We start from the raw sequence: 27140 nt of genomic DNA, 5'->3' as shown, positions 1-27140 counted from the left end.
GCAATAGCAGAATAATGAAGATCTGTGCCTCTAGAACACTGGCTGAGGTGGGAGAAAAATTTGTAATAAGGGATCAGTTTGTCATCATACATTCATGTCTCTCTTAGTCTGTTTTAGGCTCATTTTTACATTTGATATTTTCAGTGGAAGCAAAACTCACAGTAGACAATTTTAAATGTAGTCAGGCATACAAAGCATGCCTTACATACTTGATAGAGAAAATTAAACAATTTTTGGGAGTTTATATTCATCATCCAAGTCTGAGGCTGTTCTGCATCTGTACCATCTCCTCTACTAGCAAGTAAAATGAAGAGAGTTGAGTAAAAAATGTCTGCAGTATTTTTTCTGAGGGCATTAGCCATTCAGAAAACTGGTTGCAGCAATCTGAAAACCCTCATTCTCCATCTAGTGACTCGGATAATGTTCTGTCTTTTGCCCATACTGTGCCCCTCTGTGTCTCTTAGTCCAAAAGTGACAGGCATGTCACTTTGCTTCTGCTTGTGTGCAACTAGGAGATGCTGTATGAAAGTTCTGAGGTTATTCTCCTTCTTGAGCTGCCACTGGATGATTTTCTTGGAATGCTGGTCTGTGTTTTGGTATTGGAAAGCTTTCCAAGGACACCTTCAATAAATTTTCCTGTGGCTATGGAAGCTGATGCCAGCTTCAAAATGAGAGCATCTCCCTTGCTGTTTAGCTTTGCTCTTCAGTCTTATTATAATAAATATCTTTAAAAACAGAACACTTGATATAATCCTTGGGCCTGTGGAAGACCAACACTTAAGATGTGGTGTTAGTTTTGAATTCTGGTAAAAGAACCTGGGGTTTTATGTGTACCTGTGAGTCGTGGCTGTGTGGTAGTTTCTAGGTCTTGAGATGATGTTGGACTAAAGGTTAAGTTTTACCACCAGAGAAACAATGCTGGTTTTTTTTTTTTTTTTTTTTTTCCCTTCAGATACAGGTGTCTGTTGTCAGTATGATGCAGGGTGCTTGAAAAGTAAACAGCCAGGTCCTGTACAAGATAACAGATGGGTTTACCAGCTTTACAAGATACTTCACAAATAGGTATTTGTGATGAACAAAGAGGTTGCAGTTGGGCTTTGTTCTGGAACATTTAAATACATTTTGTCTTCCTGTTCCTGTGTGCTTAATCATACAGAATGCCAGCTTGCTAGATCTTGTTTTACAACAAGAAAACTGAATTTTTCTGTTTTGGTTTTTTTTTGTTGGTTTTTTTGGTTTTTTTTTTTAATGGCATATGGAAGTATTAAGTATTTTATCAAGGTGCTTGATACACAGCTGTCAGTGCTCTTTTTTTTTTTCTCAATAAACAGTTGGGTAAAACATGCAAAAATGTAATCTTGGGCATTTCCCTCTAGATACAATTTCGTTCAGTTAATGGGTGGAGTCAGTTCTGTGGATGGCGGGGTAGTAGCACCACTCCTTTCGCATTATGGCTGTGCTCTGATTAGGTTCTGTGTAGTTTCTCTCTGTTCCTTGTGACAAATCATCTTGAATTCCCAGGAACTCGAAGTCAAAAGGTGTCAGAATAGAGATGTTTGACTTCATGGTAGTATTTTATTCTTGCATTCCTGTAATAGATGCAGGCGGTGAGCTTGCTGGTGCTTTCTGACTCTTCTTGTTCTCTGCATGTCTATGATACAAGTGTGTGCTGTGGGATGGTTTGAAGGTATATTTTGGGAGGGAGGGGAGGGTAGAATTAACCCATTTTTTCCTACACTGGATTACTGTTTAGTTTGGAGCCAACAGGTCTGTAGGAAATCTTGTTCTTACACAGGACAGGCCATATGGAGTCTTCTATTTGCATGTGAACAGTGTGACTATTTAAAATGTCCCTCTTCTTTTCTGGAATAAGTGCACACATTTAGAAGAGACCTTTTAGATACTAAAGCAAAAATTCCAGGAAATCTTGTTTTGCCATTTTGCTTTTAATCAGATATTGTAGTGGTGCAAGCTCAGGACACTGTTAAAAATGAAACTTGTTAACCTATGATACAGAATGTCTTAACTCTTGCAAAACAGCAAAGTACCTGGGTTCCCGCTGGTGTTATGCATTGATTTTGAAGTAAAAAATCTAGAGACTCATATGGCACTTAGTATATAAAAATGACACAACCTTCTTGGTATTCATAGCTAGTCACTTGTGAAGAGCAGGTTATAATTAATCTGCTTTTCCTAAGTGGATGATGGCTTTGCAGTTCACAGTTACTTTATTTTATGGAAAACTGGGGTTTGTTTGTATGAAAATATGATTAGAGAATGATAGAATAAGGTTAAAAAAATACCAGAATGTGCTGAAGAGGGACATGATTTATTTGTAACAAAGCAGTTTATAGAATTTGAAATACAGGTGAGCGCAATTGCAGCCTGGTCAGTGCCATCATGTGGGATTTTTCCCTTTGAGTGTTCCTACCTTTGGCACAAGGATAATTGTTATCAGATAATGGACCATTTTCTTCCTGATGAGGCTATTTTAGAAATATTACTTTCTTGTTAGGTTTTGTATCTGTGAAAACTGTGCCTTGCAACCAGGATTTTGCTTCCATTTACCCACAGTCATTCAAAAACAAAAAAAGCCAAAAAATCTTTGCATTCCTGGATTCCCAGCTTTCCTTTGCCAGAGGTTTTGATTGTGCCCTTTGTGCAAACAGGAGAAGTCAGTCCCAGGGGTTTAGGGTTTCCTGCACCCCTTGATCCTGTAGGACCAGCCGGGCACCGGGGTGGCAGCTGCAGATGCTGAGGAGCTGCTTGGAGCCTGCTCTTGTCTTCAGGTGGTTTCACCCCACGCCAGCACAGGGAGCAGGCTCCTGTGTCTCTGTGAAAGGAGAAGCTGCCTTACCTAGCTGATGAACTTGCAGGTCACACTTTCTCATCAAAGGAAGGGTGGATGCTGCTGGAGCAAAATCCTCAAACTAAGATAGGTAGCTGCCTGAAAGGGTCTCCATGCCAGAGGCAAAGCCCCAATTTCTAGGCTATTTTCAGTTCAGTTTTATGAGGAGATTAGAGGTCTGCTCCAGCCTCGGGTCAAACTGCTGCTTACTTGTGTGTTGTTATTAATGGGACATTTTCCTCCATTGGCTTATTATTACCCTTTTTTTTACAAACAAACTCAGTGTAGCATCAAACCCTTCTGGCAACTCAGCTCAGCAGGAAGGAAGGACTGGTGGTGGGTGTTTCAGGGGACCTTCTTGTTCCTCAGGGGTTTGCCCTGCACCCAAGGATCTGCCACCAATGTCAGCTCTAGAGCTGCTCTGGTCACCTCATGGTTACTTTTCCAAGGACATGGCTGTGGCTGTTGGCTGAGCAGGTTGTGAGGCCTCTCCTGCCTCCAGACCTAAGCTGCCTTCTGTTCTGAGGAGAGAAGGTGAAGGTGAACAGCAGCAGTTCTGCTGGGAAGAGTTGTAGACATAAAAGGGAAAGCTGAGCAGGCAAAGGGAGGAGCAGCAGCAGTGTTCAGAACAGATCAGAATGGGAAGTGCTGGAGACTTTTTACTACAGCTGTATCCTCCTTGGTAAGGGGTCCTAGATCTGGGCTGGACTGCTTAGGAAACCAGGATTCTTCATTGTGAAAAAGCATCTTGTTTACCTGTGGCTTTATTTGAAATACCCATTTTCTGTTACTTTGCCCAGCTTCCAGCTGCCAGAACTGCTTTGTAGTATGCTAAATATTGTCTGTCTTTTGAAAATTACATCCCTGTAGTATTTGGAAATAATTTTTATTATACACAAAAATAATCTGGTGGGGATTTTTTTAATGTTCATCTTTCTTGAGCCCTTGATCCCTGTGAGTGAGCTCACACAATGTTGTATTTCATGCCTAAACGATGGAAGGATTTAAAACTAAGGAAATAACTGTAGATGTTTCACAAGTGCTGGCACAAGAGCTTTGCCTTGTACTGCAGAAAGTCATCTCTGCTCCTGCAGCCACATTTCAATCATTCTTCTGCCTGTTTTGTATCAGCTCATACAAAGTGACAGCAGACTTCCTGATGACTTCTAGTGATGATCTTGCCTTGTGTTTTCATGGTTTCTAAGGTGCAGGGACATTGGAATGGAAAAATGGAAAACGCTTTCCAGCTCAGACTGCTGGACTCAAAGTGTGTAACAAATGTAACTCGGTGCTTGTTTCTCAGTGAGGCACAGGCTGCTACCAGGTGCTGCAGCCCTTGCTTTGTGTCACCATGCCTGGGAGGGCCCCGGTGAGGGATGGTGTTGTCCCTGGATTTAGGTCAGGCCTGAGTGAACCAGGGTCCCCGTTGCCCAGAGCGCTGTGGGCTGTGCAGGTTCATGTGTGTGCAGAACCAGCACCTTAAAGGCAGTGAGACACTAGGGAGGGGCACAGGTCACACGCGGCTCCTCTCCGTGGGGATGTGGAGGTGGCTTGGTGGCAGAGGAGAAGTGAGACTGCAGCCAGATTGACTTTCCCACTCCTGGGAACGTTCAAGGAAGTCTTGTGTATCTCCCAAATAATGCAAGACATTGCTCAACATTCACCCAAGTCCTTCTTAAGTAATAAAGTTTGCATTAACAGGAAACATCTTTGTGTGGACCCTTCGTGCCTTTAAACAGTTTCTCTGCCATGCTGAATGACTTTGAAATTTTCTTATTTCGTAATTAAAAATATCTTAGCTGGGAAGCCCTAAGCTGCTGCATGCTGCTTTCAGCTCCTGCCTGCCTGAGGCAAGACTGTTCAGGCAATAAACTGTAGTTTCTACAGCTCCTGCAGTAACAACTTTTTTACTTGCAGAAAGGAAGAAAGAGTGAAGCAGGGACATCCGAGCATTCGACTGATACAGCTGGAGGAAGAGTCAGTGTCAGGAGTTGTACCCTGGGGCTTGTTTGATGCAGTTTGACATCAATGTGGCCCAGCTGCACCCCACCCTGTTGCACACAGGAGCATCACAGCTGCTGCTGCTGCTGCTGCTTTTCAGAAGCAGAACCAGGACAGCTGCAGAAGCTCCGCCTCTTCCTTCCACTTAGAAGTCAGGATTAAAATAGTGGTTCCTGGCTTCCCCATGCTGGGGCAGCTGGCAAGGGAGGTCTCTGGCTTGCTGGTGTCTAACGCTGCCCTGCGCCAGCTGAGGGAGCATTTCCACACCTTGGCTGTGCAGGCAGGAAAAGCGTGGGTGCTGGCAAGGAGAGAGGTGACCCCGTCAGAGGGGAGAGCAGCAGAAGTGACTCCAGCAGCAGGATTTGGGGATGCTGAAGCTGCTCCTGGGGCATCTGTGGGGTTGTAAAGTTCCCTAGGGTTCAAAGGATGGGGATCACAGGCACGGTGCTTTCAGGGGGGCCTATGCTGGGTGTTGTGTTCATGCATCCAGAGGTGCTATAAAATGAAGGTGAAAGGCAGCAGTATCTGTTGTACAATCTTTATTTTCCATGTGAGCTTGGCTGATAAATATGACTGAATTTAAAGTGATGTTCATGAAAAATAAAACCCAACCATGACTCAGAAGTGCAAAATTACCCTGTAGGTGTCCAGAGACAATGAGGTTCTGGGTTGCTGGAGATAGCACATGGATACTGGTGCCTGTACTAGCAAGGCAAAGGCTTCAGCTTACTGATACCCTAAATGCAAAAGGATGTCTGGTACAGAATATGGCTTTGTAGCCACCTGTGACTCTGAGGAACAGCTTCTGTTAAGAAGAGGTCACTGGTGAGTTTCTCTCCAGTCCCTATTTACAAGTCGTGGTGCTGTCTTCCACTCAAATGACTGCTCAAGAGCTGTGAAACAGTAAAGGAAGGCAAAAAAAACAAAACAGGAAAAGCAAGGAACAACACTAACCAGCTCACTTCTGTTGCATTTGGACATGGCTCCTTGTATAAACAGCACCAGTAGAGAGCAGGCGGTTCCCATGGTGGAGGAGTGGTTTGTGATGGGAAGACACAAGACTTGCAAAGGATCAGAAAAACTAAGAAGTGCATCCCAGGTACGAAATTACAGTAACAGGTTGCCTAAGGCTCAGAAAGGTCTTATTTGCATCGTCCCATTGGGCGCACAGCTGGCGGCAGCTGGAATTGCTGTGGCTCTTCTCCCTTTGCAGTTTCTAGAGAACGTGGTAGTTCACCCTGTTCCCTGCTCATCTCTCTACAGCTCTGGAGGAGGAACTGGCAAAGCAAGCTGTGAGATCTTATGTATTCAGTCTTGGGGTAGTCAAGAGAAATGACTGGCAAAGTGTTCCCAAAGAAAAATTGGTTATACCCCCTGGTGCGGGAGGGATGAAAGCTGTAGGGAATGATCACTGCAGGGCTAATTTGGTGCCTGGTACAAGGGTCTGTAAGTTACCTGCCTGGAGGAGTATTTGGGAAGAGGGCAAGGAGTTTACCTTATCTTCCACTTGGGGAGATAAGGATGATAGCTGGGGCTGGGGGGGTGCCCAAGGGGAGGAAAGGACACAACTGCTGCCAGGTACTACCACCACGTGTGCTTAAGCACTTGGGTGTCTCGTTCCTTGGCAGGGTTCTATTCCAGGAGCTGCTCAAAGCAGGGAACCAGCACGGTGCTGTCTCTACTTCCCACAGCTTGCTGTGTCCTAAGGGGTTTGCAGCTCCAGAGAGCAGTGGCACAGGGGCAGTTCTGCTGCTGTGACCCCTTGCCCAGGCTGCCTGGGGTCAGTGCCTTTCAGGCTGTGGGTTGGGACAGGCGGGTGGTGGCACCCTCTGCCTTGCTGGCCTGGCACTGAAGCTGCTGCTGCAGAGCCACAAAGGTGCCAATGCACAGAGGGAGGAGGAGGAGGAGGTTTGCAAACCTGGGATCAAAACTGCATTGTTGCTTCCCAGCCCCAGCACAGAGGTGCAGGGTGAGTGCTTCCCATGGCTTTTTGTGCTGTGGGGCAGGGCAGCCTTGGGGGCTGGGGGTCCCCCCCTGTGCTCAGAAACCCTGCAAGTCTGCAGCCACCTCCCCAGCTGTGGGACTGACTGGTGGGACAGCAGGCAGGTCTGGCTTTGCCAAGCTGGAAGATCAGCTGGTGCATCGAGGGGAGAGGGGAAAGCTGCACTTGTGCTGCCCTTGCTGTGGTTCTGCTTGAGGCTCTATGGATGTCTCAGAGAAAAAACCGGTGCCTTATCCTATTTAAAAAGTTCTCTTTGTTTTTGCCAACTTTATCTCCGTGTTAGGGTAGAGGAAGGGTCTTGGACCCCTGCTGGGGCAGTGTATCTGTGACCACATCTCGTTAAGAGTTTGATGAGAAGTTTGTTTAACTGGCTGAGTAGCATCTGAGGAGAGCAGCACTACTGTGCCACTGGTTTGGTGATAGCTGGCAGGGAGCAGCAGGATTTTGTAGGAGGCCATATCCCCAGGCCCTGGGATCTTATCTGTGTATCAGAATTTACCTAGAAAAATCAACAATGTCTTCAAACCATCCATTTCCTACAACAAAGAATTCCTGCTAGGACTGTCTTTACTTTCTTGCCTCCAAAGTGCAAAGCCAGGGAGCAAAACAGAAGTTACCAGGTAGCTGCTCAGGCACTAGGAACATGGAGAGTGATTTGATAAAGCAAATACAGCCCAACTCTTTACATACAACCCATACAGAGGCTTGGTCAACAAGCAGCATTCAATAGCTTGAACATTTTAAATGGATCTCCACCCACTCAGCTGGAGAGCTCTCCAATTCACTGGCGTAGTTTAGGATCTGGGGCAGATTTCATTCAAAAAAGAAAAAAAAAAAAACCCACAGTATTTTATTTCCCATTTCTGAATGTTATTTGCTGCAGCACTGCCATTTTCCTGTGCCAGAAGAGCTCAAGTTTAGCAGGGTCCAGTACAACTGCATCTTCTCCATCCATAGGCCGTAGCTGTCGTGTTCCAAGGTGCCAGCCCCGGATGGGGAACTGAGAGGGCTCCTCCCGGCAGCCCGGCTCCCTGCAGGGCTCCCCCCGCTGACCTGGCCTGGCTGCAGCAGCTGAAAGCAGCAACACATGGACAGGAACTCGCACAAAGGTTTATGTTTTGCTGTCTGCCCTGCTCCGGCGTCTGGCAAGCACTGCTGGCCGGGCCTCCAGGCACTGCGAAGGACTGACTGGGGATGGGATAAGCTCTTCCTGAGATCTTCCTTGCTCTGCTCCAGTCTCTTTTCAGCATCTTCTCCCAGAGCGGGTTCCCTGCTGTCAGAGATGCCCCAGGTGTTCCTAACGCTTCCCCCCGCCATCCAGCAGTTGAGTTCATAGCTTGTTCTTCTGTCTCATGGTTAAAAAAAATATATTATTTTCGTTACTTTTCATCCTCGTCTCCCTCGCTCATGCTGCTGAGGGAAGCAGAGGCAGCTTTTGGAGAAGAGGGAGGAGAAGCTTTATTGAAGACCCAGGGTGGCGAAGGAGAGCGAGATGGGGAGCGGCCTCGTGTCGGACTGCTGTTTGGGCTCTGCCGGGGAGAAAAAGCCTGAAGCATTCGTCCACTTCGTTCCTGGAACATCTGCTTCTGCAAAAGCAATGTGAAAAGATCCTCTTTGAGTGATGCACAGAGGTGGGGGGGGGCAGGTCTGTGGGCAGCAGGGGCTGCACCTGGGGCTGTGCCTCTCACCTGGAGGAGAGCAGGGTGACAGCACAGACTGCTCTGAGGCATGGCCAGCTCAGCCCACACCTGCCCGTTGCCTCTTCTGCTGTGATTGCAATAACCCAGTGTTTACAGGGGAAGGTTTGGGGGGTTTTTTCCTATATGGGAATATTTTTTCCTATATATAGTGTGAGAGGCAACTGTGTGTATTGGCCTAAGCCAGCCAGGGGGAACTCTGTATTTGGATTTTTTTGTGTGTGTGCATTTGCCACACTCTGCCTCAAAAAGTCTGTGGTCGACTTGAACTCTCCATGTTCCTTGCTTCCTGGACCACCCGTGCTGGGCTGGACCATCAGTGTCCTGCTGAGCTTCCCAGCTAGCACAGCATTTTTAACTCTCCCTTTTTAAGGGAGGCAGACTGATGCCTGTCACAAGGCAGCCACTTCCCCAGCTATGTGGAGCAGGCACCAAGCCGTACCCTTAAACTGGGGGTGGGAATGTCAGAATTCAGGTGTCTTTGATGAAAAGAGAAACACATGCAGGCTCTATGTTCTGCTTTGGCCTTTATTGTCGTTTTTGCTTTGTAAAGCTGAGTGGAGACCTGCCAGGGCTGGGAGGGTGCAAGAGACCACCTTTTCAGTCAGGCAGTCTGCTACACTAAGGCAAATGCTGCTGTTTCTTAGCTCCTACGTGGCCTTGCGTTCGGCTGGGTTACAGGGAATCTGGCATATACTGTGTGGCTGCTGCAGGCTTCATGTGGAAAACTCCAAATGCGAGTGCCCCACTGCTCCTTCTGGAGTTGGGGAAGGAGAAGGCTCAGCCTCGGCTGCAGTACTGGGCATCGGATCGCAATCGATGCTGGGCTGAAATGGAAGAGCCAGCCCAGACAAAGTTAAGTTGCTGCTCAGGTCTGAGAGCTGAATGCTTCTGCAGAATGTATGCTGGGTCTGCCTGCTTGTGCAGCTGCATGCCACAGACTTTCTCAGCTGAAGTTTTTGTTTTGCTCCTCCTCCCCTTCCCTCTGCAGTGACTCTGCTCTGTGCTGACCTTCCTCCTTGGCAAGGACCATGTGGATGATGTTCTTCCCCCCCCTTGGATGCTCAATATTCCCTGCCAGGGGAGGGGCACACTCTTGGTTTTCCCATCAGGTTTTTGGTGTCTCCTGACCTGTGTGGTTAACAACTGAGCAAAAATACCAAGCTTAACTCTTCCTCTGTGAGCTCTCTCACCCGATTTATGTATTTATCCCAGGGGCCTTTATTAACTCTGTTTTAGAGCCTGGATGTTGCTGCAGTGCAGCGTGACAGAACAGCTCCTGCCTGGAGCACGTAGCCACGCTCTCGTGTGTAAAGATCCACAGTGTGTAACCACCCCTTGCACACTACTACTAGGTTCAAAATAGTCAAGATTCCCTAAACCCTTCATAGCCAGCAGATGGTGGTTGCTCCTGCTCAATAGTTCCAGAAAGTATTTGGGGGAGGGAGGGTTTCTGCAGCTGAGAGCTATGAGGATGTCACGAGGGGCTGGCACAGCCCCAGAGCCTGTTGAAATTCAGTGGTAGGAGTGCAGAATTCTCTTTAGATCACAGATCCTGAGGTTCTGTTGGCTTGACTTGGTCTGTTTAATCCTCACTGAAGATAACCCCCAACAAAAACCCCCAACTCTATCTCTTTTTTCCTGGCCAAGTGAAACAGTTGGGCTCCTTCCTGCCCCTGGCACCTTACCAGCCATTTCAAAAGCTCAGTGACGATGCAGTACTTCATGGTGTTGTGGTACCAGTGCTGGGAGAGATCAAAGCTGCCCAGCTTGGCTGGTATCCCACGTGGCAGGAGGTATCTGACTGTATCGTGGGCCACATGGGCCAGGGATGGAAAGGAGCACCCCTACCTTATTGCTCAGGCCCTCAGCCAGGCTGTAGGATGCCTGCTCCTCCATCCCTGCTTCAGCAAAGAGTTTGTTGCTTTAACAAGCTGATGCACTCACATCTTCAGCAGGGTAAGTGCTGAAGTCCAGTCTGCATCCTGCTTTCTGCATTACTGCTCTGTCCACCAGGTTACTGGCTACACCCACAACTGCTGCTGCAGGAGGAGGTGGTGGTGTAATTCACCTGCCTGCAGCATGACTTGCCCTTCAGCTGTGCTCTGGCAAGGCCAGGAAGTCATGCCCTGTGCAGGCAAGGTCTTCCTAAGAGGGAGTGCTCCTCAGGCTGCTAAGGAAGTGGAACCAAGTGTTAATGGCTCCCTGGAAGTGCAGGAGGGTCAGACAAGGTTGTGTGTGCTGTGGACCTTTACTGGGATGGGAAAATAATTTCAGAGCCTTGGTTGAAGCAAGTTCAGGTACACCCAAACAGTTTATGGAGACAAGCCTTTCCTTTCGGAAAACTTAGGACTTGGCAAAAATATTTTGCCTGTTTCTGCATTATATTGCCTAAATGTTGATAGTCCTTTGTACTTTACAAAACAGGTGCCAGCTGGGTGTTACAGAGCACTGATGGTTTTCAGCCACTGACTCTTTCAAGGCTGCACTGAGATCCAAGCTGCGGACACATGGTGTGACCCAAATACTGGCCCTGGGTTCTAGTGGCAGCCTGGGAGATTCCTCTCAGCCCTTGCTGATGTCTGAGGGGATGCAGCCCTTTCCTGCTGCAACCATTCCCGACCCCCTCTGTGCAATGAGTGGAGGGAAACAGGCCCTTTGAAGGGACACCTCATCCCTTCCCCGAGGGAGGCTGGTACAGACACCCTCCCTCTGAGCCCTGCTGTCTGTCCACTGACCTGGAATGCAGCTGCCTGCTCATACGTGTCTGAGAGAAGGTGGAAAGAAATGTGTTCCCTGTCTGTGGAGCAGCATCTCTGCCTTTAGCGTCTCCCTACCAGCTTGCAGTGGTGGTTTTCTCACACATCAAGACAAAGTTTCATGCCATGTTAATTGTTTCTAATACCTCTGTGGCTCTCTGACAGAAAAATATACATATGGGGATTGCACAGGTGGGCAAAATTGCCAACAAAGTACAGACATTTAGATGTTTGAAAACTGACGTTTTGACCTTTCTCATAAACAGGCATTTCTTGTGTGGGTTATGTAGCCCTTACTTTTAGAAAATTGATGCTAGCATAAAGCATATTATAATAATTATTTGTGAAATAATAACAGCATATTAATGGCATGCAAATTACTGATCCAGGAATCTTGCATGCCCGTAACGATTCCTGTACTTTTAATGTCAACATTAAAAGCAATTTCTAACAGTGATAAGGCAAATTAATGTTAATAACAGTTTTGACACTAATAGCAAGTTACCATTATTTTAAGTCGTTCTTGCTGGAAGGCTTAAATTGGTTTTTTAAAAAGCCACACCACCCCTCAGCTCACTCTTGCTGATGCTTTTCCTACATCACCACAAGGAGATTTCACTATTTTTCACAGCAAAGGTCTCTGTAGTTGGACCAGATTTCCTACTCTGTGGCTGGGACACTAATTCAGTAAGCCATCTCCACACTCCCCCAAAGACCTTTGCAGAGAAGTTTTTCCTTAGTCAGATTTGGTAAACTGTTCTGTCAGCAAAGAGTTCTTAAAAATACAAGCAGTGTGCAGTGCTGAGTGGACAGAGCCATGGAATAGGATCAAGGCTTTGAAATTATTCTCCTTTCTCCACACAGCCAAACTCCTCCTGCCTCCTGTGGGTTTCACATGCTCTTTTAGCGTTAGTTTTATTGATTCAGCACCTGTGCTTTTCAAGGCACCTGGGCACCTTTGATAAATGGGCTCTGTGGACCCAGCACATACCAAGGAGAACTTCAGAAGTGCTTCTAGTCCACCTGAGCCTTGCCTGCAGTCAGTTAGATGAGCCTGGCTGCTTGACATGCCAATAATTTCTTGGAGATTTAAATTAGTAGGTTTTTTTAAAGTTAAAAAATTGCCATCTTCTACAGCTGAGTACAGAGCATGAAAAGAACTACTGGAAAACTTTTCAGTGTCCCTGTTTCCCTCACCACCTCCAGTGTATAATTTCTCCCTGATGTCTGTGTGATCCCATTTAGTACTAATGGGGAGAAAATCCTGTTTGCTCTTGTGTTGCTATTATGCAGCTCTGCTGAATGCAGTATCATATTCAGCCTCACACCTTCACAAAAGATAGAAATCAACCCAAAGAAGCAACAGCCAGAAGTAGCAAATCCCCCACTGCAGTACTGGCATGTGCTATTGGATTCAGCAAGCAGGTCTGGTGTTGCCCTACTGTGCTGGCTTTCAAAACCAAGACTGCAGCAAAGGAATCTGCTCTTGATCTGTGTCACAGAAGAGAAATAAAAACCGCTCAGGCTTCCTGCAATGGCAGAATACCTACCCAGGCTCCATCTGGTCCAAAGAGCTCTAAGAAGTTGCCAATGAATTCCCTGGACTTTTCTTCCCATTTCTGAATGAGGTCATGGCTCTTCTCTTCCACCTTGTAAACAAATTCTTTTGATTTTTCCTCCACATTCTTGACTTTCTCTTTCATTTTGTCCACTTGGTTTTGAAAGCGGTATTTCTTCTCCTGTTTTAAAAATGTGGATATAGATTAATATATAAGAACTCTGAAATAAGTAGCCACTGACAGCTGAGAAGAAGAAGAAAATGCATTAATGTATCCTAACACATACGGCCTTAGTTAACTATTCCCATGTTATTTTTATAAATGCAAATTTAACATTTGTGGAACAAAGTGCAGAAGGTACATATTGAAAAGACTTTGTAATTACTGTGTTTAATCCACTACATAAATCTTTCCGTATTTTAGAGCTGAATGCACTTTGAAAATTATATTAATCTTTTGAAGGGTACAAATGAGAAATTAGCAGCTCAGACTTAGCAGTAAGCAGAAGGCCAGTCTCCCTGGGTTTCCTAGCAAATGTAGCTCACTGCTGACTTGCCAGCCTGGGTGTTAACTTGGACCAAAATGTCTCTGAGCCTGGCTAGTACAGGAGCTTCTGGCTACAACAAGGATGTGTGTAGGCTAGTGGATTGTGGCCAGCAAACTTCACAGAAAAGAGAACAAAGTCCTAATTGCTAAGTCACACAGAAAAAGAGAGGGAGAGAGAAGGTAATGTTAGGGAGCTCTTCTCGGGCCAAGCTGCTAAAATACTTCAGGGTTAAAGGACTTTTGTCTTCAAACACTTCTGTGCTGTGCAAATGCACACCCAGCTAACTAGCACTGTGCCCTTGGAGGGGTATGGGCTCTGCAGAAACACTGATCACTACTGGATTTTGATTTCCTGTGAACTTCAATTAATGGGCACCAGAATTTACTTTTAAAACAATACTGCTTCTTGCTGAGGTGGGTTTTATTCTAGTTTGTGACTCGCTACAAGAACCATCTTTGCGGGCCACAAGGCCAAACAAAATCCTCAAAAGCCCAAAGAAACCAAACTCACTTTGCACCTAATAGGTCATCAGCCCTTCATTCAAGATGGAAACCAGTGCTCTTCTGCCTTGGTGAAATCCTGTGGTTTTAATTTTGACACAGTCAGTCTCTAGTGCAAATCAGTATTTCTGCATTTAAAGTACTACAAGCTAAACAACGGAATGCCAGGAGGGACTTCAGGACATATCAGTGCCTGAGACTGGGGGAAGCATTCCTAATGCAACCACATCTTCACCTCATAGCTGCTAAAGGATAAATGTGGGAACCCCCAAGGCATCCAGCATGCCTTAATTTAGCAGATGCTTGCAGCAGTGATCCTTCTGGGTGGAGTACTTACAATCAGGGTTTTTTAAAGAGGTGTAGAAGACTGAGAAAAAAAAGCAAATTGAAATAAAATATTTATGCCCTGTGATCTGTGATTTTCCTGCCAGACTTCAAAACCCTCATGAAATGACACAATTCGGTCCTTCATAGAAGGATTAAAGGATTTCCCAGTTCCAGGGAACGAAGTGGGAAGTCCTCTGGAGAGCCAGCCCAATCACAAGGAAGATTTCAGTTTAGTGGGCTATCTCCAGGCTTTCACTTAAGACTTGAAACAAAAACATTAAGGAAAGTAAACTTAGATTTCTGTTAAATGTTTACTCCTCACTGGAAGGTAAGGTGCAGTTCTGTGCATGGAAACTAAATAATCTGAAGCCATCCTTTCAACTAGTGCTCTTGCACTAGCCACCAGTTGTGGCATTTAAAGGAGTAGGGGGTGTTCCCAGCTGTTTTAAAAGCCGTAAGAGGAAGATATCCTTTCTTAACCCTAACTCTACATGCAGGGTCCTAGGAGAGAGCATTTCAGAAGCAAATGGAGATGACTGCACTTACATTTATAAAACTAACATTCAGCTCTTTGGCCGTGTATCCTCGTTGGAGGTTGCGCCGGGCGTACACATCGTAGTCCCGGACAATCCTTGTGATGATATCTGAGGTTGAGATACCTTCAGTTCTCTGCGTTGGGACAAACATTCCTGAGCAAAGTGGGAAAAGAGAGAGCCTGCTGAGAAAAGTATGGAAGCACCAAGGCACTGGGAGGCACACAGGCGCAGGGAGCTGAGGATCAACACAGAAATGCCAGACCTGAGATAATAAAGTAATTTATTTTACCAGTGTAAACCAGACAAGCCTCTGGCCTTGGCCAAAGCCAGGAAGTGCCTGCAGGTAAAAGATGTATTACAGTAACTGCTACACACCCTGGAGGTGCCAGTAGCTTGTAACACGAAGGTGGAGAATAATGGTAGTGTGAACAAGCACAGGTTATGTACAAGGGTATCAGTCTGCACAGCCCCCATTTCATGTCCACCTGGCCATGTCAGTGGCTACATAGCCACTCTCCCTGCTCCAAGACATCTGTCTCCAAGAAAACTGGCCTTTTATTAATACTACTTACATTTCCCTCAACACACCTAAGAAATTTATTGCTTATTAATTGTTCCTCATCAAGACAGGATCACTTGAACTGTTAAAGCAAGTCACAAAAGGAATAAATACTAGCAGAGTGCTAGCACACTTTGGTTTAGTAGTTACTCGGGGCTACAAAAACCTACTACTATCACATATATAATTACAATACTAATCTGCTGCTGAGAGAGCACTGTAAGATGAGCTAAAATGGTTTTGCAAGAAAAAAAAAAACTGTGCTTTGTCTTAAAAGGGTGCTATACCTTCTGAAAAATTAATTCTTGCATGTTCAATTCAAGTAGGCAGGCATTGCTAGCTCATTTCACAGGGTTAGAAAAAGATTCAGAGAAGGAATAAAGAAGCTTAGCATCCTCTTGTAATTAAATACTATGTGATATTTTTTTATGTCTGATCTCTGATACTCTGCTAAAAAACCAGATTATTTTAATCATGAGCACTGAGGTTTCCCTGATTGTGCTTTTCAGGGTTGCAGCAATCACTCAGGAAACTCTATCTGGAAACAGTGAAACCCACTTTATAGACAGCACCTACAAGAATACATGAACAAGCCCTACCCTTGCTAAGCTAAAAGCTGAATTGCTTTCAAGCATATGCACGTGTGAGAACATTACCTTTAGTCATTGCTTTTGCTTTCATTTGCTTCATGTGATTCATGTTTTCCAAACTAATTGTTCACAGATGTGCAGAGGTTTAGTCAGCACACTGTTACCCAGCTCACCATCATCTACATCCCCTCCCACCCACTGAAGAGAGTGGGGAAATAGGAATCTACACAAGGGGCTCCACAGTTCCCATCTGCTTCTCTGCTCCCTGACAACTTGATGTGGGAAAATGGGAGTACTGGAATTAAGGAAGATGCACAAGTGCAGCCACAGCATTAGTCTATTTAAAACAAAACAGCCTAGAAGAAAGGGAAAATTCATTATCGTAATAATGCGGTTACAGAGTGTTAGGTCTGCCACAGCACCAGATCCCAAAACTCTTCACAAAAAAGGTCACATTACTCCTAGCTGATAGAATACAAAATTCAGTTGTATAAGACTTCTTCAGCAATCACTTGCTCAGCATCTTGCAATGCCAAACACAGGACAGACCACAAATCCCTGCAGCTGTAAAGCCACACTCTATTCTGTGAACAAAGTTTGAATTTTTCTTCAGGACACGTCTGCACTGCACCTTTGCCCAGCAACAGCAGATAAGGATGTGCCAGGTTTGAGCACTCTCCAGCCTGATGCTGTGACACTAAGGGGCTCCTGTCATGTTGTCTTGTGCACTCAGAACCTTATAGAAGAAAGGCAAAATAGCTGCCTGGTTAGCACATAAGCTTCAAGTCCCTTGGTGACCCATCCTTACCAGAGGTACACTGGCTCCACTGCCTAGTGAAGTAAGTTGGTTCTAGCTCTGAAACTGTAGAACAGCAGTTCTCAAAGGAGGGTTAGGAGTCTGAAACCTCACCACAGTGAGGTGTGGAAGTACAAAAAGATCAAGAACTGCTGCTATAAAAAGCTTTATCTTTCATCTCAGTTCAATACCTAGTCTACTGGTGTCATTGTATAGCTTGAGAAGGTCACTTTGCACATCAAATTACCATAAAGCAGATTTGCTATGGAATCTTTTAAGCCTCCATTATACATGTTTATGTGGGCCAGGAAGAGGATGGATCTGCCAGGGTTCAAAGCAGCACTTCCAAGGAGCATGAGAAGAAAGATATGATTGATTTTGTTTCCTGCACCATTCACTGTGTTAGGATAGCTCCTGCTGGCTAACTCTGGCTTAATAGCAATTCATCAGATTTAATTCAGCTTCCTTGGACCAAAGCAATACAAACTCCTGATACGACTTCAGCCTGTTCATGTTCAATGCCATATGATAGTCAACCAAATTGCCAAAGAGTCATGGGCAAATTAATTACTCTGGTACTGATTTAAGCCCTCTGCCAGTGTAGTAAAAAGAACCCTCAGTGCAAACCAGAAGAGGATCCTAATGACTCCTGAAGGCTGCCTGTGCTTGCCTGTATTTAGGACCAGGCTGTGTTAGAGTCATCAGGTTGCAGTTATCAACAAACTACTAAAGATGGCTGGGCTGCCAAGAGAAATAAACTCATTTTTATCTGTGCAAAGCTCTTACTTACACACCCTAAAATTGTTTTAAAAACACAGATGGAACTCTTGTGACAGACCTGGATTGTTCCCTGGGGGTTATGGCAAGACTTCAGCCAAGGCCATCTTTTGTGGTTTTACAAAGTCAATCTTTCTGCTGAAGTCAGCAGCACCTACTGTTGGATGTAAGAGAACATGGTATTAACTCTACTGCTCTTCTCCTAGAAGCTGTAGTCAAAAGGCAGTAAAAGAATTTGAGCTGAAGCTGAAAAAGAAGGTGCTAAAACTTTAAAGTTGCTCTTACCTGCCTCCTTTATGTGTTTGTATACATCATCCGAGCCAGCGGAGGAGTAGGGTATGTCATCGTGGGCTACAAAGTCAATCTGCCAGTGAACAGAAGAAGAATCACATGCCACCACCACTGAATTTTGGTACAGTGAAGGGTCATTGTGGAGGTTCATTTCTTTTCTTGACTTCAGCTGCCTTGCTTTTGACATTCTCATCCTAAAGCCATCACCTTTTTGTTAAGATTTAGATACATTGCAAAGACAGTCAATAGCACATAGGAAATTATATCCTGCCTTTTACAGGACACAACATTTTCATGTATTTCTGGCCAGTTACTGCAACTCTTGACATTAATAAGAAATGTGCCTTTAATTCAGGCCTTTAACAGGAATCTAATCACTATGTGGTAAATCCTGGTTCCTGAGCTCCTTTCTGATTAGAAATGTACGGATTGTTCTCTAGTGTGATTTTATCATTCAAAAATTCCACTACAGAAGTCATCCTACCATACTAAGGAAAAACTGCAAGATAAATATAACAATCTGAGGCAAGCAATGCTGTGTACCTAATTTAAATGACTGTAATTGACTGAATTAAACAATTTACTCCAGCGAACAGAATTTCACAGGATTGCTGTTTGTAGAATTATAGAACTGTAGAACTGCAGAATAGTTTGGGTTGGAAGGGATCTTTAAAGGTCATCTAGTCCAAACCCCCCCTGCACTAGACCAGGTTGCTCAGAGCCATGTCCAACCTCACCTTGAATGTTTCCAGGGCTGGAAACCACACAGTGCCATCTCTCTGGGCAATCTGGTCCAGTGCTTCACCACCCTCATTGTAAAAAATGTCTTCCTTATATCTAGTCTGAATTAGAACAAGTTCTTGTATTTACTCTTTCAGTTTAAAACAATTACCCAGCTGTAATGAGTTTATTCTCAACTGTCAGTCTAGACAGTGGAGGGGAGTGATAAGAGGAGAAATGTACCTTATGTTTTTCAAGGAACTCAGGTGTCAGTGTCCAGGGTGCATCTCTGATGACCTCATCCACATAGCGACAGTGTCTGAGGGCTTCGTATCTCTCAGTTTCATTCATCACAGTGAAGCCTTTGAATTTATGTGTTAAATCATCACTGCAAACTAAAATATGGAAGTGTCAACAAAATGGCTACACGCTCAGTAGAATTAGCATGAGCAGCAGTTATTTATTTTCTGATAATTCTATTAAGCCCTTAGTTATTAGCTTAACTAGTTTTAGGGTTCCCCAGGGCATCTAAAAATTCTATTCAGGGTTGTCAGGTACAACCATAGACTTCTGAGTGATCTTTGCTTTTCTGAAGCTGCAGCCAGAACACAAGTGAGATACTTTAGGACATCTTGGGTGGTATGGTATGCAGACCTTGATGAAACTCAGTCCCACTAGAAGTGGGGATTTCATAGGCTGTGAAACTTCAGGGGTAATGGCCAATGCTTTTAAAACAATCAAGTGGAGTTTCAGAAATCACAGAGTGCTCACAAATTTCATGTATCACAAAATGGTCAAGGTAGGAAGGCACCACAGGACATCACCTAGTCCAACCCTCTTCCTCACAGCAGAGTCAACTCTGGCAGGTTGCTCAGAGCTATGTCCAGTTGAGTTTCCAAAGATGGAGGCCCCTCAGTCTCTCTGGACCTCCTGTTCCCACTTTTTGTTCTCATGTGAACAATGATCTAAATTATGAATTTGCCAACAAAGCTCTAAATCATAGCAGAACAGTTTCTCAGTAAACACCAATGGAAAAACAAATCATGGCAGATGTTATAGGAATCTGTCTTGAATTCAGCTGTGAGAGGTTTCATAGAGAAGTAAGTCTTGTGCCATGTTCAAATGGGAAATCACAAAAGGAAGTCCTGTGGAAAGGCCTGGGAAAAGCTGTGTGCTCTTAGTGGAACAATCAAGTCTAGAAATCCTGCATCTGTATCTCTGGATGTACCCGTACTTTGTCACATTGCTTTTAAAACGAGAGGAAGCAACTTCCATGTTACTGGAAGACTATAAAAGTTAGATATTATCTTTCTGCCCACGTAATGTTGCATAAAACACAGTGGCTTGGTACCTACAACTGTAACTCTGTCCAGTATTATAGCTATGACAGTCATTTGACACCCCACATGGAATAAAGTGATACCCATTTATAGCTGGGTTGACAGTGGTTGTCCTTCACCACAGGTCAAACCTGTGCCTTTGGTTCTCACTTGTCTGTGACACTGGGACAAATAGTAAATGCTCTTTACAAATGATAAATGCAACATTATTAGTGCTGCGGGGAAGTATGAGCAGCTGCTGCTTCTTTCTAATTCGAAAACATCAACCTATCAAGCAAGGCACTGGCAAAGATGCAGTCTTTTTTGAGATCTAAAATGGATGTTCTTGCTGTGATGGTCATTAAGGACCTTTAAAGTAGGAAAAATGCAGGAAGGCTTAGATCGCCCTGGAGTTCGTGCAAAATTCAAAGCCAGATAATAATATACATATATGAATTTCTGCTAGCAAAATGCTACTCTTTCCTATTATGCCATTTTTGATGCCTGCTGACAAGAAATTTAATGGAAATCAAAGCATTTTCAGTAGAAAAATCCCTTCTGGGATTGTATTTATAGCTATTTACAGCCTTTATGCTATCTTAAAGCTACCTCTCCTGGAAGACAGGATCTACTAAAATTATTGGAAAACAGTAATTATTGATTGAATTCTGTAGAAAGGTTTGATTTAATTTTTTGATTACTCTTTGTTCACATACAGCAACTCCATATTTCCTCTTGATTGTGTCATCAGGCTGACTGATTTGGGAAGGTATAAATATCTACTGAGAAAAAAAATCCTAGCTCCAAATAATTAGTTCCAAGAAGAATTAAAAGGGTTTAGTTGGGGTGCCCACAAAGACACATGGCAGGAGTGCATTTGTGGTACAAATTCTGTGTGGGTGTGGAAAGGTGCCCATTTTTTAAACATCCTAAGGCAGTGCCTTGCTGGGGAAAGGAGCTGGTGAGTGCTGGCTGCAAAGTAAAGCTATGCCATGAATTTCATAGGAGCCAGGCTTTTGTCACAGGGCTCCTTCTCTGATCTGGGACACCCCCTACTCCTTTAAAAGCAACAACAAAACCTAAATAACTGACTTTTTGCTTTTTTAAACCTCACCATCTTGCACCTCCACTGGTTCTTCTGCAAGCTATCTGACTCAGCAGGAAAATAAAGAGAGTCCTATGTTTCCTTCATAACGACGGGATGTTTTCTTTCCCTCCCAGGAAGCTCCATGGAAATTGCCCCAGTTCATAAACTTAAGAGTAAAATGAAATACTGTGTTTATAAGAAGATTTTGCTTTACCTCTATATTTGGTCTTTCCCCCCCTGCCTTTAAACTGATTTGGGACAAAGATACAGTGTGTCTAATAAAGTGTCTGAAGGTTGTATTCACATTAGCTTTATTATTGCTGCTGTAAGCATTTGAGCAGCAGAAGGTTGCTGTGAAATCTTTATGGAAGGCATATCTGAACCCCAAAGGTGCAGCAAAACTGGAACCAAAATGAATGTTTATGAGGCCTCACAAAAAAAGCAGGGCTTGCACAGCCAGCTAGGCAGGACCCAGCCATCCTCCCGTGACTCCTCAGGCACGTACCAACTGCTGAACAGCTGTAAGCCAGACACACAGCAAAAAGGAGAAGATATTCATGGCAAAAAGAAGACCCACAAACCACTGGTAAGGATGTAACATGCCCAGAGACATTTGTGAGCTGAAAACTACTCTCAAATCTTGACCTGCATTTGGGTCTCCGGTGCTAAAAGGCCAGATTTAGCTCTTCTGCTGATGCTACACACAGAGTACTGTCCCAGAAGCCAGGGGCTGTGGGCTGAGCCTGGCTGGTGGAGGGACCAAAGAGGCAGAAATAAATGAGTGGCTGATCTCATTCACTCATCTTCATCTTTGAACAATTTTGAGTAATGACTGAAAAAGGTAAATTATTCATATGGAGCTATTCTAAGCTCAGAGTCATGCAGGCACCGGCTTTAACTAGAATGGGAATGATGCCTGTGCTGCTGAGGGCAGAATTTGACTTTTACTTTAATTGATGCAATTGTGAGGCATAATTCAAGACAAATCACCTATAGAAAGCCCCCAGAGTGAAAGCAGCATTCAAAGGCATAGCATATAAACAGCTGGGGGTGTGAGTACAGCAATAACTCTGATGGTGAAGCAAAAATCTAGTGCAATAAATAATTCTGATCTTACCTCCTACTAATAAGTAGCTATTTGGGAATAGAGTTTTGGCTTGCATAAGAGCTCTAGCATGGCCAGAGTGGAAGAGGTCAAATATCCCATCTGCATAAACTCTGACAGGTCTGTCAACTGTGAAGAAAGAAACACAACAGTGATTTTTCAGTCCCAAACCTAGTTGCACTTAATTCTACTAGACAGGTTTTTGTTCCTAGGTCAGATCATTGAGGAGATTTACCCCAGTTTTGATGTTCAAAAGGCACCACGGGTACAGCTGTAGTGTTTTATAGAATTACAGAATGGTTGGGGTTGGAAAAGACCTTTAAAGGTCATCTAGTCCAAAGCCCCTGCAGTGAGCAGGGACACAATTAACTAGATCAGGTTGGGTGCTCAGAGCCCTGTCCAACCTCACCTTGAAGGTTTCCAGGGATGGGGCATCTACCAGTTCTCTGAGCAGTGTGTTCCAGTGTTTCACTACCCTCACTGTAAAAAATGTCTTCCTTATATCTAGTCTGAATTTCCCCTCTTAGTTTAAAACCATTACCCCTTGTCCCATTGCTACAGGCTCTGCTAAAAAGTTTGTCTCCAAACAGCTCATTATCCTGCTCATTATTTTTTCTTCTCTGTACTCTCTGCTGTTTTCTCTCAGGATTAGCCTATTTATTATCATCCATCATCCCTGTATTCTAATTTAGCAAAAATGTCATCCTCCTGCCTCATTCAGAGCTCCACCATATGTCTTGTTCTTTTCTCTCTGCCTTTCTATTATGTTCTGCCTTCTAGATTTTTAATTTTTTTTCTCTATCATCTCCTGTTTCCTTCCTTCTGGTCTGTGAATTTATTTTTTTCCACAGCTTACCATTGTGAAAAGGTATTGCTTACCTCTGCAACAAAAATCTTTCCCTTCTCTTTCTTCATGCTTCCCACAAGCCCTTCTCTCTAACAAGCCTATCATTTCTTCTCCTCACCATCCTCCTGCTGTCACCCATGTAACTTCTGTTTTCTGTAGGGTATCTTCAGTAGCAGCCTCCAGATAGAAAAAGGACTACCAAATAACACACCTGACAGCTCCAAGAAAAAGGGCAGAGGAGGTGAGAACAACACAGCTCCAACCTCTGTGGACTGTACTTCAGTGATACAGAGATGTCTCTGCTGTCACAACATCCCAGGCTACACAGGAGAACACTGTTCCTTACAGAGCTGACTTGGAAGCTGTGGCTTACCCTAGGAAGTGTACATACTTATTATTTTAAATAAGTAAAATAAGTGCTTTATGTCAAATCATCCCATTTCCTCAGCCCAATCACAAATGTCCAGATAAAGGTCTGATGAGATCAACAAGAATACCCAGGAAAGAAGTTTTCCTTTATTCAGGGGCAGTATGGGAAGATAATCCAGGAGGAAGTCACTACACAACAGGTTTCAGGCTGGCTGGAGTAGGCTGGCAAGCCTTCGTTTAACCAATATGCAGACATCCACAAAAACATCAAACTTGGATGTGAGATGTTTTGTCTTGCTTTCTCTAACAGAAGATAAGGGTCTCTGTCCCATGACCTGATAGCACCACATACCAGCCAGGCCTTTCTGCTTGGAAAAGCAGAAGCAAGCTTTGACAGATGTCTGCAAGGAAGAACCTGCAGTTTGGGAGCACCCATGGTCTCCCTACACATACCTGGTGTTCCCAGGCGGGCTTGTGCAATGGTGAGCTTCTCATGGGGAGCCTGGCACTGACAGCTGGTTTCATCTGCAAACGGAGCCGGTGCCGTCAGCGTCTGGAAAGGGGCAAAAACATAAAGAAAACAAATTTGTTTTTTCCATCAAGTAGTTAAAAAAACTACTCTTGGCAGGATGCTGTAACCAGGCTTATTGCTGATTTGTTCTCTGGGGTTTTTTGCTTCTGGTCACCCCTGATCATATACAATTCATGCCCGGTAAAATGATGAGGTAAATAACACTTTCCAAACACATCATACAACCTAATTCCTTGTTTCTGTTGAGAAGCTCAAGCATTTCTGAGATGGGTAAAAGTGCATAATTTTTCTCTTTGCAGGGCAAATTCAGGTTTGATGGCCCAAGCAAATTAATCCTTGATTTGCTCTCAATGACTCCAAAGGCTTAAGATGCAAAATGTATTCCACTACCTGCAAGTAACAGCTGGAAAAAATAATTGGGATTTAGAAAGCCGTGAATGAGCCACCTCTTCACAAGGTGGCAATTCCTTCCACTGACATTAGTGCAGGTAACTGGGACCAGTGGTTGTTTTGTTGTGGTTTTTAATCAAAATATTGCGTAATTTTGAGGAGCAATTCGAAATACAAGCAAGAATGCAAGCAGAAGTCCCACCTCACTAGACCTAACTGAGATACAACTCCTTTCTCCGATCTGGCATGTACTGTAATAACAAAATGCTTTAACTGTGATCAGAGCACCACAAGGGTACCTGCTCAGCAAAGCTTCTAACCTAAAGATATAAGGGATAGTGAGGATGTGTGAAGAATGGCATGGCATTATGTGTCAGGAAACCTGATTAAAGAAATTACATTTTCTGCCCATGCCTATGTAGGAAGTTATCAGCGATCAGAACCTCAGATATTTATTATCTGCCATATGGTCTGATATGGAAAACACACTTCTGCTGCTCTTGGCTTGAAAGCTTTATGTAACCATAGCTGTGTTTTGATTTGCTTTGGTTTTGTGAGATGAGGCTGTGATTGAGAAAAGGCAAAGAAAATCTAACACTTACTGTGCTTCCACCATGATTTAATGATTTAGCTGGGACCTGTGGCCTTGCAGTTGTGGCTTGGTTGGGTTTTGACAGTGACCACTTGTGGGATGTATAGTTGCTAAATTGCTTTAAGCACCCATGGTTGGTTGCAACAGAATCTCTTTTCTCCTTTATGCTTTTTTTCAACATTTAGATACTGAATGCTTAATCACTGAGCATTTATTTTCTTTAGCATCCGTGAGACACTTTAAGACATGTTCATGCCCAATTGCTGCTGAGCTCTATTGTTCAGAGGACAGTAGTAAGACAGCAAAAAAGACTTAAAGACTCATGTCCATCTCTGTCTGCTGATTTACTACTCATTTTGATTACCAAAAACACTAAAAAATCATTCAGGTTTCTTTTTTTTCTACTTAAATTTTTCTTTCTTTTTTTTCTTTTTTTCTTCATGATCTCAAATGGTCCAGAAAATCACAGTATCTCTTCAGAGACGAGGCTAAAAATGGAGCAACTATGACCAAGTCCAAGTTTCTGTCTGGGTTCCATGGATAGGAACTGTTCACTGGGCCACCCACGTTGCACAGTGTAGAACATTACACATAATCATACCGTGCCAGCTCCTGCCTTTATTTTCTAAATACTGTCTTTTTGCTCCTAGCTCTGTGATCACTGTGTGCTAACCTGTCTTTTTATCTCCAACCAAGGTCAAGTTACACAGCAGCCCATACAGCCTGGTTCCCGCCGGGATATAGAGGAAGGCAGGAATGTTAAAACAATAATGGCTATAGTCTGAGGCCTGCAACTGGTAATCAGATCCTACCTTGGCAGAGGCTGTTTCCTTGGAGATTATTTGAAGAAAATAGGCCTGGTTTGTAGCAAGATTCCTCCCTCCCCCCAAGGCAAACACAGTTGTGCTTTTTATCCCTGTAAATGCCTTTGCAACAGTGAGATTTTTCTTTCAGTCTCTGCTCAATAAAGAACCACCTCTTTTAGCTTCCCATCATTCCAGCCTTTGTAAATGCTCATCATTAAATGCTACTTTATGACCACAGGCTTAGAACCAGACTTGGCAATATTCTCCATACTCTTATGCCTCTCACTCATCGCATATGGTAATACATTAAATACAATAGATTAAAATCAGGAATATTCTATCGAAGCCACAAAGAGAAATGCATAAATTTCATGTGCTGACAGATCAAGTGAAATACAGCAACAGCTGCCCAATGAGTATGAAATATGATTTATTTTATCTGACCTAGAAAAATCATTCCTGAGCTTAATAAAAACATGAGTAAAATGAGACCACTTCGTTTGTATACTATGCTAAAATATTTCAATAAATTTAAAAACAGAAATAATTTATCAGACTTATTTCAGTTTGTATATAATTACTTGCACTCTTTCCAGCTTCTTGTCAGTAATAACTAGAATCAGGAGAATAGAACAAATAATTTATGTAACAGCTTTTTCACTTTGGTTAATCCATAAATGTACTTCTAGAAGCTTGCTATAGTTTTGCCAATAATCAGATGGTTAGATGAAGACTTTGTACAAATCTATTTTTGTAATATCTACTAATCTAAATCTACTTCTAGATTTTCCCCTTCATCTCTACCCTTTTTATTTTCTAGGCATTTATATTTTGTGATTAGTCAAGCACTTCATATCAGCCTTGTACTTGGGACCAAGGTAAGCCTTTGAGAACTACATCATTCTGTAACAGGGTCTTCTATAGCTTAAGTGTGAACCCAGTCATGAATTACCTCATTTTGCTTCTTCAGCACCTGCCTCCTCTTATTTTTTTTATATTCTTGTAGTGGGAGCTTCAGTAAATTCATCAGTAGTTACCTACTCCCTGCCTCTCATACTTTCATAGTCCTCTCTTTTTTCCCCTGAGTCATATTTTCCAGGCTCAAGAGCTTTACCTCAGTTACTTGTTCCTTGTACAGCAGCTGGTCAACAGCTCTGATTTTTGTTGCCCTTCTCTGTTACCTGCAAGGGGGTTTATAGAGTGTTCAAGCTGATAACTCTTCACATTTCTAGAGTTTGAATAGATAAAAACAGAAAATCATTTACATGGTGCTCACACTTGATGGTTCTCTTGGATGACAGAAGCACCTTATACCTGGTATCAGCAGGGAGACCTTGCTTTCATTTAAGCAGCCCAAAAGCCACATCATTACTATATTATTAATATGTGGTGTTTTAAAGAAAGCCTGTTAGATGTCATAAAATGGAGAAGTCATTGTAATATTAGGAATTGTAAGTGATATTCACATAAGATGTTAAAAGCTCTTGTACTGCAAATCCTTTTTCCTAGGAACAAAGACACTGCATTCAATTATAACTAAATCACTTCCTAAAAATGAATATATGAAAAACCATCCTAACCATT

The 27140-nt window shown here is 43.7% G+C and overlaps 1 protein-coding gene across 3 annotated transcripts in view; it reads right to left on the bottom strand.

The window, feature by feature from the left end:
• Positions 1-5374: 5374 nt before the first annotated feature.
• PCYT1B (phosphate cytidylyltransferase 1, choline, beta) overlaps positions 5375-27140 on the bottom strand; it is a 30793-nt gene continuing 9027 nt past the window's right edge. The window contains exons 2-8 of one of the 3 annotated variants that reach the window (XM_030468356.1): positions 23690-23789; positions 22033-22149; positions 18753-18904; positions 17784-17862; positions 14787-14929; positions 12858-13046; positions 5375-8437 (exon numbers count right to left, since the gene is read on the bottom strand). In XM_030468356.1, coding sequence (XP_030324216.1) covers positions 8231-8437; positions 12858-13046; positions 14787-14929; positions 17784-17862; positions 18753-18904; positions 22033-22149; positions 23690-23789 — 987 coding nt within the window. In that variant the 3' untranslated portion in view covers positions 5375-8230. Of the gene's footprint in view, positions 8438-9073; positions 9376-12857; positions 13047-14786; positions 14930-17783; positions 17863-18752; positions 18905-22032; positions 22150-23689; positions 23790-27140 lie in introns of those variants that run through there. The other 2 variants (XM_030468360.1, XM_030468362.1) reach the window with 2 other exon arrangements.

Source organism: Calypte anna, chromosome 1 (genome assembly GCF_003957555.1).
Source record: "Calypte anna isolate BGI_N300 chromosome 1, bCalAnn1_v1.p, whole genome shotgun sequence".
NCBI classification, from domain to species: Eukaryota; Metazoa; Chordata; class Aves; order Apodiformes; family Trochilidae; genus Calypte; species Calypte anna.
This window is presented reverse-complemented; position numbering and strand designations above follow the sequence as displayed.